Below are 12834 nucleotides of genomic sequence, written 5' to 3'. Positions count from 1 at the left end.
AGACTTTGCTTTACTGTTTAAAACAAAGTATTTAGTATTTAGCTGTGATGGTCACACGACACGTGCATGATGAGTCCTGCTTTGAGCCCATCAGCATGTATGTTGTATCTGTCTTCTTGTATTGAAGATCAAGCAGTTATTCCACGTGTGGAGATGGCGTGACAGACACCGTCATGCCGTGAATTTAGTTTGTAGGCCTGAACTTCCTGCGGTGCGTGAGCTCGAGTTTGTCACTTTCAAACTATAAAACTGTGAGGGAGGCGAGTGAGGCCCCAGAGTGCAGATAAACTAAAGACGAGTCATTAATTCATCAAGTGTGGGCATCCACAGGAGCTAAACACCAGGGCTGTGGGACACCGGAGTGACAGCAGGACAGAACTAACCAGAAGGCACGAACTGACACAGACGTGAACACAACACGAGCAGGATCTGACTAAACTAAACCAGAAAACATGAAAATGCTGAACTCAGTCTACGAGAACGAACACAGAAGTTTAAGGAAGAACACATGAAACATTAAACACATCAGGAAGGAGCGAAACGAACACTAGAAAGCCACAAACATTTGGAGAGCAGACCCAGGAACATGACACAAATAGATATCAGATTATAATATGAGTTTAATGGCTTATGTGGACAGTTTGCTGAGCGAGTTTCTTCGGTTTAAATCGAGCTCTGGTTCGTTCTCCCTGCTGCAATTGGTTTGTGCAAGTGTGAACACAGAAGTGGGACAGGGCTGAGGACCACAACAACCACACCAAGACGCTTTGACAGACCGTACGGTCCCAGATGAACTCCAGACGGCTGCATTTATGGTGCGAATGTGAACGAAACACCAAGTTTGAGTGAAAAACGTCCGTAGCCAAATATGCTTTGTGTTGTCAGTGCAGGAAAGAAGTGTAGGTCACGGCAAACGAACGTCAATGCTTTGTGTTCTCCAACAGTCCAGAACCTTCTTCCTGTGTTTACCTTTGCTGCTCCCGCCCCAGACACATCTGGCCAATGAGTGGGCTGAACACTCCCACTTGGTTTGTGTCACATTTTGGCTTGTTTGGAGTTCGCGTGAATTTTTCCTTGTGTGAAAGTTTACAAACTCATCAGCTGATTGGGACCAGAATAAATGAGTGAAAACGCCCCTACAGGAAAGCTCTGAAACCCAAAGACAATAAAATGTGACATCAGCCAGCTTGTTGCTGGGCAGATCAGGTCAAGACCTGTTTTAAATGTAGAGCGTGTGCCTACCAAAGCAAAGCCATAGCCGGATTTAAAGTGGCGCTGCATCCTGTTTGAAGTTTGGAAAGGATGGAGTTGGACTGCTGATCGAGTCAGTCGTGGTGAAGCATGAAAAAGCTCTGCGTTGGGATGAAGGGGCGCCCGGCTGCCACCTCGCCACAGTCGTTTATGCTCCTCGCACATGCCTCCGGTAGGAAACATGTCACAACCATGTCAAAGAAAAAGTCCAGAATGCTCCTGACAAACTCCAGGTTTTTACAAACATGCGTGTGATATAGACCTCGTGATGTTTGTGCCGTGTTTCACCGAAGTCCTGCGTGTGTCTCTATCATGCAGATTCATACAGATTATGCTGAGTTTTTACTGATTACCAACTATTATTACATTCTTACTCTGATCATTGCGACGAAGCCATGACGATATTCAGGGACGATTGTACATAAACGGAGGTTCAGATTCTTTGCTGTCATTCTCTCTCTCTTCTGTTTTTGTGAACTCTTCCTCTCTAACTTTGTCTTTTCCTTTCCTGCTTCCTTGCCTCAGTACTAACGTGTCTACCAAACGTTTCCTATTTCTCCTCTCCTTCCTTCTTGGCTACTGAAGACTGATGTTCTCTTCCATCATCTCCAGAGGAACCTTATTTACCTGGAAAGTCAGGTGAGCACTTTGCTCCTCTTGTCTTAAATCAAATAAAACACTTTGTGATGGGAAGATCCAGTTTCCACTTACTGGAAGAGAACATTTGCTTGTTTCTAGAACATCTTCTGTAAATGTACACATTTACAATTATCTATTTTATCTTTATTTCTTTGTGTGTTTATTCAGTCTTTCACTCTGAAGCTGAAATTACAAACATCTGCAGCATTTGTAGCACTTTGGCCCAAAGCTTTGCTGTTTTTAACATGTTGTAATACTTTTATCTTGTTCGTTTAATTTGAACAAGCCCCTAAAAACAGTCAGTGATCACTGTCTCAGTTTTTATTGCCACTGATCATTTCATTAAAGAATTCACAGTTTCTAACTCTCAGTGGTGCTGCAGTGTTTGTTTGACTTTGGGCATCGTCGTAGTTTGGGCCCAGGCACAGCTGATGACGTCAGACTTAAAGACTGGATTGTCGAACATAAACCAGTCGTGGTGCAAAAACAATGTTGGGGACTGCTGGTGTATAACATGTCCTTACTTTCATGCTGCTGAAATTCAAAGCAAACTGATGTTCATTGTCTTTGCAAGTTGATATTCATTGTACGGGAATTTTAAAACCCTACACTATATTGCCAAAAGTATTGACACCAATCGTGGCTCAAGAGTTGGGAGTTCGTCTTGTAATTGGAAGGTCGCCGGTTCGATCCCTGGCTCCGACAGTCTCGGTCGTTGTGTCCTTGGGCAAGACACTTCACCCGTTGCCTACTGGTGGTGGTCAGAGGGCCCGGTGGCGCCAGTGTCCGGCAGCCTCGCGCCTCAGGGTGGCTGTGGCTACAATGTAGCTGCCATCACCAGTGTGTGAATGTGTGGATGTAGTGTAAAGCGCTTTTAGTCCTTAGGGACTAGAAAAGCGCTTTTTACCATTTACCCTCCAAATCATCAACGTCACTTTCGTGGCCAAAGGTGTAAAGATTAAGCTCATAGGCATGCAGACTATTTGAGAATGGGTTGGTCTAAGGACCTCAGTGAATTCCATCATGGTACCATATCGTGCCACCAGTGCACCCAGTACAGTTGTGAAATTTCCTTGCTGCTAAATAGTTCTCAGTCAGCTGTTCGGGCTATTGGAACAAAGTGAAAAGGATTAGAAATCGCAGAAACTCAGTCACAAAGTAGAGGCTACATAAAATCAAAGAGTAGGGTCAGCGGGTGCAGAAATGACCAATGTTCTGCAGAATCCGTCACTACAGACCTCCGACCTTCAGATAGCTGAAGAACGGTGTCTAAAACCTTCATGTAATTGGTTTCCATAGCCGAGTATCTGCATCCAAGCTTATATCACCGAGTGCAAAGCATCAGTTGAGTGCTGAATCACACTTTTCCATCTGGCAGTCCGATGGAGGAGAGCGATGTTTGCCTGACTGCATTTACCAATCGTATGGTTTGTAAGACGGGGTATAGAAGTATATAAGTTGGGATTTTGAGGAGTTCAGCTCCTTTTTCCATTGAAAGCAACTCTTAATGCTTCACCAGACCACACAGTTTCATGCTCCCAGCTTTGTGGGATCAGTTTGAGGATTCCAGTTCCAATATAGTACGGTCCATAGAGACATTAGTGAGCTTGTTATGGAAGAGATCAACTGAAGAGTCCTGATCTCAACCTGATAGAGCAGAGTCTGCGAGCCGGGCCAAGTCCAACATCAGTGTCTGTCCTCACAAATGCACATCTCAAAGAATGGCCAAAAGATTCCCATGAACACGTTCCTAAACCTCGTGGAAAACCTTCCCAGGAGAACGGAAGCTGGTGTAGCTGCAAAGGGAGGGCTGACATCACATTTAACCCCATGGATTCAGAATGGGAAGTCACTCAAGTTCATGTGCCTGTGAATGCAAGCAAGCAGATACTTTTGGCAACATAGTGTATGTGCATTAAATCTGTGATTAGCTCAATCCTACGGGAGAACTGCAGTTCCTCACCTGGACAAATACCATCTGGTCCTTGGTCACACGTAGAAACCACTGAATCAATGAAGACTTGTTGTTTTTTTAATTACATCCAAAAATCCCAAAGCACCTCCTTGGAGAAATGTCATAAACATTGCTCTTTGGTTGTATACATGACCTGACATTTCTTTGCAGGTTATTATAGAGTTGAGGTGAGAGTTAGGATTGATCAGACAGGCTTTAGGATAAATTGGTCAGAGGTGGAGTGACACTAAACTGTCACAGGTGTGTTTATCCTACTTTTTGTCTCCCAGTTTTTGTTTACAAATCAGTTATTAAACAGCATTTCGTCCTCCAGCAACAGTTATAGCTGTGTTATTACATCCCTGTATCTTCTTTCTCCACGGCGCTCCGCTAGACGAAGGAGAATGAGCCTCTAATCTTCATGATTCACACTATGATTGAGAACTCTGCACCAAGGCCACAACTCTACCAGCAAGTAAGGTCTTAGGCAGGTTCTGGCTTGAGTCACTGCAGGCATCTGTTAGTGTCACACAGTCAACCTTCAGTTTATCTTCACATGCTGGAGCACCAAAGCTGCACAATTTCGTCCAACGAGTCATTTATTTATTCATTTTTAATGAAAAATCCCCTCTCATGAAATATCAAACATTTAGAGGAATGTGCATTTATGAAACCATTGCTGCTGATAATCTTGGTCGTTTGGTTTTCTTATCCAAAGTTTACGTCCAAGTTATTTCTTGCAGAGCTCTATATTTTTGAATGAGGGGGAGCAGACTCAAGCCAGATGTTTCCAGTAGTTATCTATCCACATCATCCCCTCCACTGTTACCCTAGTTATCATGTTTTGGATGCAGTCAGTTGGTTCATCTGTCAGTTGTTCCACAGTGATCCTTCCTATGTGTCATGTTTGAAGTGTACCTGCACATCTCATTTCACTGCTTTCCTTTCCTTATGCACCTGAGCATGATTCGTGGCTGCAATGAGCGTCAGAGCGACGGCGTCTCCCGTCACACAGCAGTGTTATTGTTGAGGTTTACTTTGGGAATGCTTGACTGGTTTAATGTGTTTGTATTACAGGTTTGTTTTTCTGAAAACTAAAAATCTGACATTTCAGGAAACGGTGATTTCTTTACAAGAACACCAAAGAATCTGTACATGGGCAGAAGGACACAGTTGGTCGATCTCGGTTGACAGTCGATGTTTCAGGTTGAGTTATAAGCTGGATCTGCTCTATATTGCCAAAAGTCTTCACTAACCCATCCAAACCACTGAGTTCATATATAATCGGCGTATAAGGTCACCGAGGCATGCAGAGTGGTTGCTTTCAGGAGCTCAGTGAAGTCCAGTTTAGTGCTGTGATAGGACGGGGCCTGGATGATTGAGCGTGCATCGAGACATCGTGCACAGAGGCTGCCAGCTTTCTGCTAAGTCAACCTCCAAACTTCAGCTAGAGAGCAGAGAACTTCCTGTGACCGAGCAGCTGCATTCAAGCACACTGCCGCTGTGCTCTAGAGCAGTGGAGATGTGCTCTCTGGAGGGATGAATCATGCTTCTCCATTTGGCAATGAACGAGTCTGGGTTTGGTTGTTGTCTGTACTTGTACTTTGGTGGAGGGGTTATGGCACTCTTTAGTCACTCATTAGTAAAAGTAGACTCTCTCGTGATCTGGGAATCACGCTTTTACTCTGCACACAGTTAATGGTACCTTCAAATTTTCCTTGCTGGATTTGGCACATGCCCTTTTTGATGCACCCCCAAAGGAACCAGCAGCCATTTGCTTGCTGCGTGACTTTATAAACCACTGCACTGTGGATCTGACAGCAGCAGAGATCGTTAGAGCAGGAATGTTTCCCTGAGACCACAGATTGGTAATTTTACCTTTCTGTTTATGCACAAACTAAACAAACAGGTAGAAAATGTTCGTCAGTGAGCTTTACAGGTGATATCAGGTTTTTGATGTTTTTTAAACTTCTTAACTTTAAGAGAATTTTTGATTTTCAGTGTGAAGCAGGAGAGAGACTCGTGTTGTTACCTAACACATTTATTTGTTAGGCATTTTTTCTAATCCATTACATTAAGTATCCAGTTAAATGTGAAGCTGGATCCAATGATCATCAGCCTTACTGTCGCAGTGTGGCTCACACTCATCCTCGAAGCAGCAGTGGAGACACATTTAGGTTAATGGTTCATGGACTGGTTCTACTGGAGCACTGAAATCCTTCGCTGGTGTTTTCAGCTACACGGTGATTATGGTGAATCTTAAATCACACAGTAAGTTACTGAATGAACGCTGTGTTGAGTAAGATTTGATAGTAAATCTCATGGGGACGTGTTTAGTGAGGACATGACATAGACGTCTGCCACAGTCTTTCTCTGAAGGACAAACAAGTCTGTGGCTCTGGTGCTTCATCCATCTGTTGTATGCTTTGTAGTGAATACCGGTCATTTTCTGGGACAGTTGTTTGGGACTGAATCCAACAAAAAGTTGCCTTAAAAAAAGGTTCACTTGTTTCTTGGTAGAGCACAACCTCATTGCTGCGAATCAGACTAAAGTGTAGGAGTTTGTTTATCAGCATGTAATAGTTTGCTGAAGCTACGCCGTCGATGCGTGTTTGTGCTTTCTAATGTGACCCACAGCAGCTGTGGTAACATCTGGGTAAATATCAACAACATCCCATCATCACGTCATCATTTCATGCTCCTGTAATAAACAACAAGTGTAATGTGAAGAGTTTTGTATTCAGGAAAAACAAATGCTGACACAATAATTTACATCATGATTAAATTAAAACACAGTCAAAAGTTTGGACATGCCTGTTTTTATTTTCATGAATATTTATGTTGAAGTTCTCACTGAAGGCATCAAACTACGAATGAACGCATGTGGAGTTCTGTAGGAAACACAGACGTGTGAAATAACAGGATATCTTAGACTCTTTGATTCCTGCTTCGCTCACTCTCTGCGTCTCCGTGAGCTCCATGAGGTCGTCTCCTGAAATGGTTTCAGAGATGCTGAGCACCTGTTGGTCCTTTGCCTTCACTCTGCGCTCCATCCCGAACCATCTCACTGGGTTTGACTGTGTACGCCATCTGTTCACCTTTTCTGCACAAAGACACGTCAGTTGGAACCAAAGATCTCAGATTCAGACTCTCTAATCTGAGCTGCTGGTAACTTGTGATTTCTGTGACTCGGATGATTGTATCCTCAGCAGCAGAGGGACTCTTGGTCTTCCTTTCCTGGGGCGTCCTCATGTGAGACAGCTTCATCATAGTCTTGATGGTTTTTGCGACTCCACTTGGACACATTCAAAGTTTGAGCGTTTTTTCCGACTGACTGATCTTCAGTTCTTAAAGTAATGATGGGCTGTTGTTTACTTAGCTGACTGGTTCTTGCTAACAGTCTGTGTAGCAGCCTGACGTCTGCACAACACACCTGATAGTCCCAACCCCAACCCTTTAAGACCTACCATAGAACCAATTCCGCCAGAGCTTATATTATATGTTTACATGCTGTGGAGCCATTTTTGGGAGCATTTCAGGTTGATATACATCAATACAACCATTATAGCCCAAATTTTAATAATATGTCTGCATTAAGTGCATAGTAATTACATAAATTGCAAAAAAGTGCAATAAACTACAAAAAAATTGAAAATCATTTTTGTTTTTTTAACATATATTTCTAGTTAGAGAAATTTAAGAGGCTTATCCCTCAAAACTGTAAATACAAAAAAGTTGCACAAAATAGTTTCCCACCACAGGAAATTTATTTTGAGTGTCTTCATAGTTTTATTTTTGAAATACACCAATTTTTATATACTGCAGGAAAAACTAAAATAAATATTATTGTGCAAATTTGCAAAAAAGCAGCATATGCATCAAAATAAACTATTTCCAGCAGTGCAATATGAGTCCTAAGCATCCCAGAAACCACACAGAAAGTCAGAAAGTCAAACATAACTTTTAAAAACACCAGTATAGGCTCATAAGGCCCTGATGGTAAAAAACAAAACAAAACTACATTTCCGCGAAAATGACGTCACTTCCGGTTTCGGGCAGGTCATGGCGGACATGCGATAGTTCGCTCTGATGGACGTAGGAAGTGTTACAAACAGCTGATCGGATCGGCAAAGCGTGTTTCTGGAATATTATGTTTTTGTTGCTGCAAGTGCTTTTTATGCAGTTTTTGCAAAGCTATATGTGGAAGGAAACTGTGACCGAGGACAAGCTGATGGCATAAGATGTAAGTACAACTCCTCCTGTTTCATATGCAAAAAAAATGATTGCACTAGCTCACGTGGTTGCAGAGCTACCAGGATTTAAAAATAGTTACGCAAAACAGAGCGTGCTGCTCTGACCGGCTTTAAAGGGTTAAGAAGGCAACAAATTCCACAGACGGACGCTGACAGGCTCACCTGCGGTGACGACATCATGAAGCTCACTGAGAGAAGAGCGAGGGTTTGCAGCGCTGCCAACGAAGCAAAGAGCAGCTACAGAAATCAAAAATATAAAACATATTTATTCCTCAGTTTTTCCTTTGCTACATGATCCCATATACTTACTCCATATATCTGATGTCAGTTTGTATCTATAATGTAGAAAGTAGCAAAGATAACGACAACAAATGAGAAGGCGAGTCCAAACTTTTGACTGTTGGTGTTAACAAGTACAGAAGTAATCCCTGAACGCATCCTGTGACATTTCTTAGTATTTTTTGAAAACCTGAGCTGGAGCTCTCCGTTGTACCAGATGTGTTGTTCTGACTGTTTCTCTTCTTCAGACGGGTTCAGATGACTACAAAGACAGCGCCTTCGTCCAGCGCCCAGAGGAGGCCGACATAGATGTAAGACGGGCAGCTCTCAGTGAAACGATCGACACGTTTCAAAGACACATTTACTGATGGGCATGTTTGTGTGGCTGTGTTAGACCAAGCTGAGCAGACTGTGTGAGCAGGACAAAGCGGTGAGGATGCAGGAGGAGAAGCTGCAGCAGCTGCACAGAGAGAAGGTACAGCTGTGGACATGTGCATGTGTGTTCTCTCTCTGCGGATATGCAGTAATACGTTTTGTGTTGTGTGGCAGCACACTCTGGAGACGGCGCTGCTGTCTGCCAGTCAGGAGCTGAGTGAACAGAGCGACTCCAGTGCAGCAGCAACACAGAGCCTGGTCCAGCAGAGAGACGTGCTGCAAAATGGGCTGCTCAGCACCTGCAGGGAGCTGTCCCGAGTCAGCACTGTGAGCATGCTCTCACACATCACCCGACACGTAGCGACGTTTATGCATGAAAAGCAGCCACAGTTTTATGGAATAGGACTTGCTGCTGAATATTTACTGCGTGTCTCACAGTGGACACCTAAATCAGCTTTTCCTGGCGTTACTGTGATACATGCTGGTAAGGTTATTGATTAGCTTTTACTCTGCATTTAATTTCCTTGATAAACACCAGAATATAAATTTCTTTACAACAATACTTCTGCATTTAGAGCAACGCCAGCCGAAGCCTTTGTTTCCACAGCGCTGTGGCTTCCACTGAGTTTATGTTTGTTGTCTTTTCACGAACAAGTTCAGTCTTTGCTCGGCTGCAGATTTCGGGGTCTCTGGTTGGTTTAATAGGACTGATGTACCGGGGGAAGTCACAGAAATGCAAACCTGACAGACGAGAAAGAGGGCAAAGGTTCCTGAACCTAAAAGAGGAGACACAGGAAAGAAAACCCAGATAAACAGACTGCTGTTGGTGTCCTGTTTCAGGAGCTGGAGTGCTCCTGGAGGGAGTACGACCTTCTGGAAGCAGATGTTACTCTGGCCAAATCCAACCTACTGGAACAGCTGGAGGCCCTGGGCAGCCCACAGGTAGCGTGCACACACACACACACACACACTCTTGTTTTACACGCTGGTTACCTTTGAACAGAATATTTGGATGTGTGTCTTCAGACAGAGCCTCCAAGTCAGCGGCACATTCAGATCCAGAAGGAGCTGTGGAGGATCCAGGACGTGATGGAGGCGCTGTCCAAGAACAAACCCCAGCGTAGCACAAACAGCAGTGAGGCCCTCCCTCAGCACCTCCACCCGTCACATCCTTACGTTCTCGCTTGCATGCGTGTGGCGTCGTACACGCCACGGTCGGTCTCTTTGAATAAAACCAAACCTTGATCCTGGAGGTTTAAAGCAGCTGCTTCACCACGTTTTGCTTCTGTGTCAAAATGTTTGATTTGTTTTTGCAGCTTTGCTCGTTGCAGCGTTTCAGTCGGCAGGTCACGGCCTTCGCTGGTCACTCTTATCTTTTAGAAAGAGCTGTCATAATCGCCGTCGGTTACATTTGGTGCCCTGTTGTAGTTTCTAGTTTTGTTTCCATGACAACGTGTCATTACACGGCTCTGCCAACAATACACTGACACACTGAGACCTGGTGATGCTGACAGCCCAGCTGCTGTTTTTAATATACACGTAAACATTAGGGGTGCAACGATACTCGTATCGATATTGAACCGTTCGATACAGTGCTTTCAGTTCAGTACCATATGTATGAACAATACAACAATTTTAATTTATTTTATCAACTTTCCTTCTGACGATGCAGTCTGTGTTGAGCGCTCAGTGGATCTGTGCTCGACAATGCAGCCTAGGCGGAGTATTCGAACACAGATTCACTGAGCGCAGCGCAAGCTAGCGAGACAGAAGCTAAGCTCGTTGCAACATGGCAAATTGAACCTCCCCCACCCTCATTCAGATCTGGCGTTTGGAACTATTTTGGTTTTCATGTGACGTATGACCCTGAAGGTAAGCGCATCATGGACTAAAGTAAAACAGTATGTTGGATGTGCCACGCAATGCTCAGTTACATGGGTGGGAACTAGTGTGTTAGCGCAGTTAGCTCGTTAGCGCAGTTAGCTCGTTAACGTGTTGGTCGTCCAGCCCCACGCACGGGGCGATCCGCGGTAGCTCATTAACGGAGATTTGCCGTGTTGTGGCGTTAACGTCATTTCAGATTAACGCTGACAGCACTAGTGGGAACACAACGAATATGACTGCACATTTACTCCGACATCATCCTCGTGCAAAGACAAGTGGAAGCAGACAAAAACAACAAGCACGCATGCTACAAACTTTACCCGAGTCATTTAGACAGCCGTTAGCACATGATTCTCCTTATGGGGACCTGATATGTTTAATATGCTGCTGAGAATATAGCCCAGAAGAAGCGTATAGTAGAGCTTTTATTTTGGAAAGACACATTTCTCTGTAATAAACTCTTTTCCAAAGATGAGTGATTTCTCCATCAGATAGATTTATTTATTTATTTATTTTGTTGTTTCAGCAACATTAAATTTAAAAACTGTACTTTTGAGTTAAAATATATATTTATAATTTTAATAAAGGACAAATTAAAAAGGCATGAACATTTTTTTTGTATCGAAAAAATATCGAACCGTGACACCAAAGTATCGAACGATCGTTGCAGCCCTAGTAAACATGTTAATATTGTCTTTCCCATCATTGTTCTCGTGTTGGCGTGAAGTGAAATATCTCCGTCTGACGTTACTGCAACTTCTGCATCCGTGTCCATTTCACACACACAAAGCGTGACATGGACACGGTGGCGCTGCGTGTGCGTTTCCTGCACAGCGTCCTTGTTATAGACTATTTTTGTGATTCTGTGATATCGCGTCTTTAGCCTTCTGGTTAAATCTGTTAATATTCTGCTTTGGCTTGTCAGTAAATCTATGTTGTGTTTTCTGTGCGTTACAAAGTGTTGGATACCTGAAAGATGAATCATCCTGTGAGGAAGATGTAGAACTTTGACCTGATGCATTCACGTATCTTCAGTGATCGCAAACTTGTTCACTTCTTCTTTTCTCCCATTTCTGTCTGTTTAACAGGTTTTCTTGGTTCAAAGCCACTCTGCATTCAGCAAAAGAACGAGGTACGGCAGTGTGCACATTACACCCCTGTCACATGATTCTGCTTTAGTTACGCTTGTTTTGACTTCAGTTCAGAGATCTCTGGCGTCTTTCTAGCCCAACCAAGATGTCTTTGTTTGAGCTGCAGCTGAAGGGTTAGCATGAAGCACGCGGTCAGACTGTTCAGCAGGAGTGATGGCTTTGCTGTTGTTTCACAGCTGAATAGAGATTGTGTTTCGTACTGGACAGATCGATGTTTGAGTTCAGTGTAGAAATCCGCTCTCAGCTGTTTTCATGGCGTTTCAGGTTTGTCCGTTTCCACGGATACTTCCCACGATGCTGGTGAGATTAGCTTTATAGTCTTCAGTTACAGCGGTGCCTCGCTATAACACGGTTCACCTTTTGCAGCTTTGCTGTTTCGTGGATTTTTTTGTGCAATTTTGCATGTTTTTTTTTTTTTTTACAGCACATTGTGTTCTGCGTCCTGATTGGCTGTAGACAATTGTCAATCTTGTGCCGTGTCCCCTGTACAGTACAGAAAGTGTTCAGCTTGTCCAATTTACACAAATCTTCGATCGGCAGCAGCGTGACTCCGAAGTGCTGCACTGTTTGTAAATTTTCTCTGACGAACACAACAACGTCGACGAAACGTCGTCACCTGCAGGTAGGGCTGCTCGACTATGATGATCATCACGATTATTTTCACTGAAATTCAGATCTCGATTATCTGACGATATTTAACAATAACAATGTGTTGAATAATGACTTTAAAGATTGTCAAAAAATAATAAAATAGTGCAAATACTGATAACAGTGCAAATGTTTGCAATATAAGAAATAAATGAAAAATGCAAAATATTTATGTAAATAACCAAACATCAAGGCGAGCTGTGCAGCCACACAAACTGACATTGAGGTATGTCAACTAAAGTTGCTCCTTCATTGTTTGATCGTATGTCACTGTGAGCGGTCTTCAGATGATTGAATAAATTTGCAGTGTTGCTCTGTGGTGCAGCTACTGTAGCAAAGTTTACACACTATGTCTACTTGATCCACGTCCCAAAATGTTTCCACACCACTGAAGTCGTTT

At 43.4% G+C, this 12834-nt stretch overlaps 1 protein-coding gene across 7 annotated transcripts in view; it reads left to right on the top strand.

Moving 5' to 3' along the window:
• The window catches only part of LOC102783814 (pleckstrin homology domain-containing family A member 5-like), a 128299-nt gene that overhangs the window by 95830 nt on the left and 19635 nt on the right, over positions 1-12834 (top strand). For 5 of the 7 annotated variants that reach the window (XM_087830746.1, XM_087830748.1, XM_087830745.1 and 2 more), the window contains 8 exons: positions 1837-1890; positions 4239-4319; positions 8625-8687; positions 8771-8851; positions 8926-9078; positions 9592-9693; positions 9778-9886; positions 11724-11767. In XM_087830746.1, coding sequence (XP_087686872.1) covers positions 1837-1890; positions 4239-4319; positions 8625-8687; positions 8771-8851; positions 8926-9078; positions 9592-9693; positions 9778-9886; positions 11724-11767 — 687 coding nt within the window. The remainder of the gene's footprint in view (positions 1-1836; positions 1891-4238; positions 4320-8624; positions 8688-8770; positions 8852-8925; positions 9079-9591; positions 9694-9777; positions 9887-11723; positions 11768-12834) is intronic. The other 2 variants (XM_087830749.1, XM_087830747.1) reach the window with 1 other exon arrangement.

The sequence above is a fragment of the Neolamprologus brichardi genome, chromosome 17 (genome assembly GCF_056152115.1).
Source record: "Neolamprologus brichardi isolate AB-2024 chromosome 17, ASM5615211v1, whole genome shotgun sequence".
NCBI lineage: Eukaryota > Metazoa > Chordata > Actinopteri > Cichliformes > Cichlidae > Neolamprologus > Neolamprologus brichardi.
This window is presented reverse-complemented; position numbering and strand designations above follow the sequence as displayed.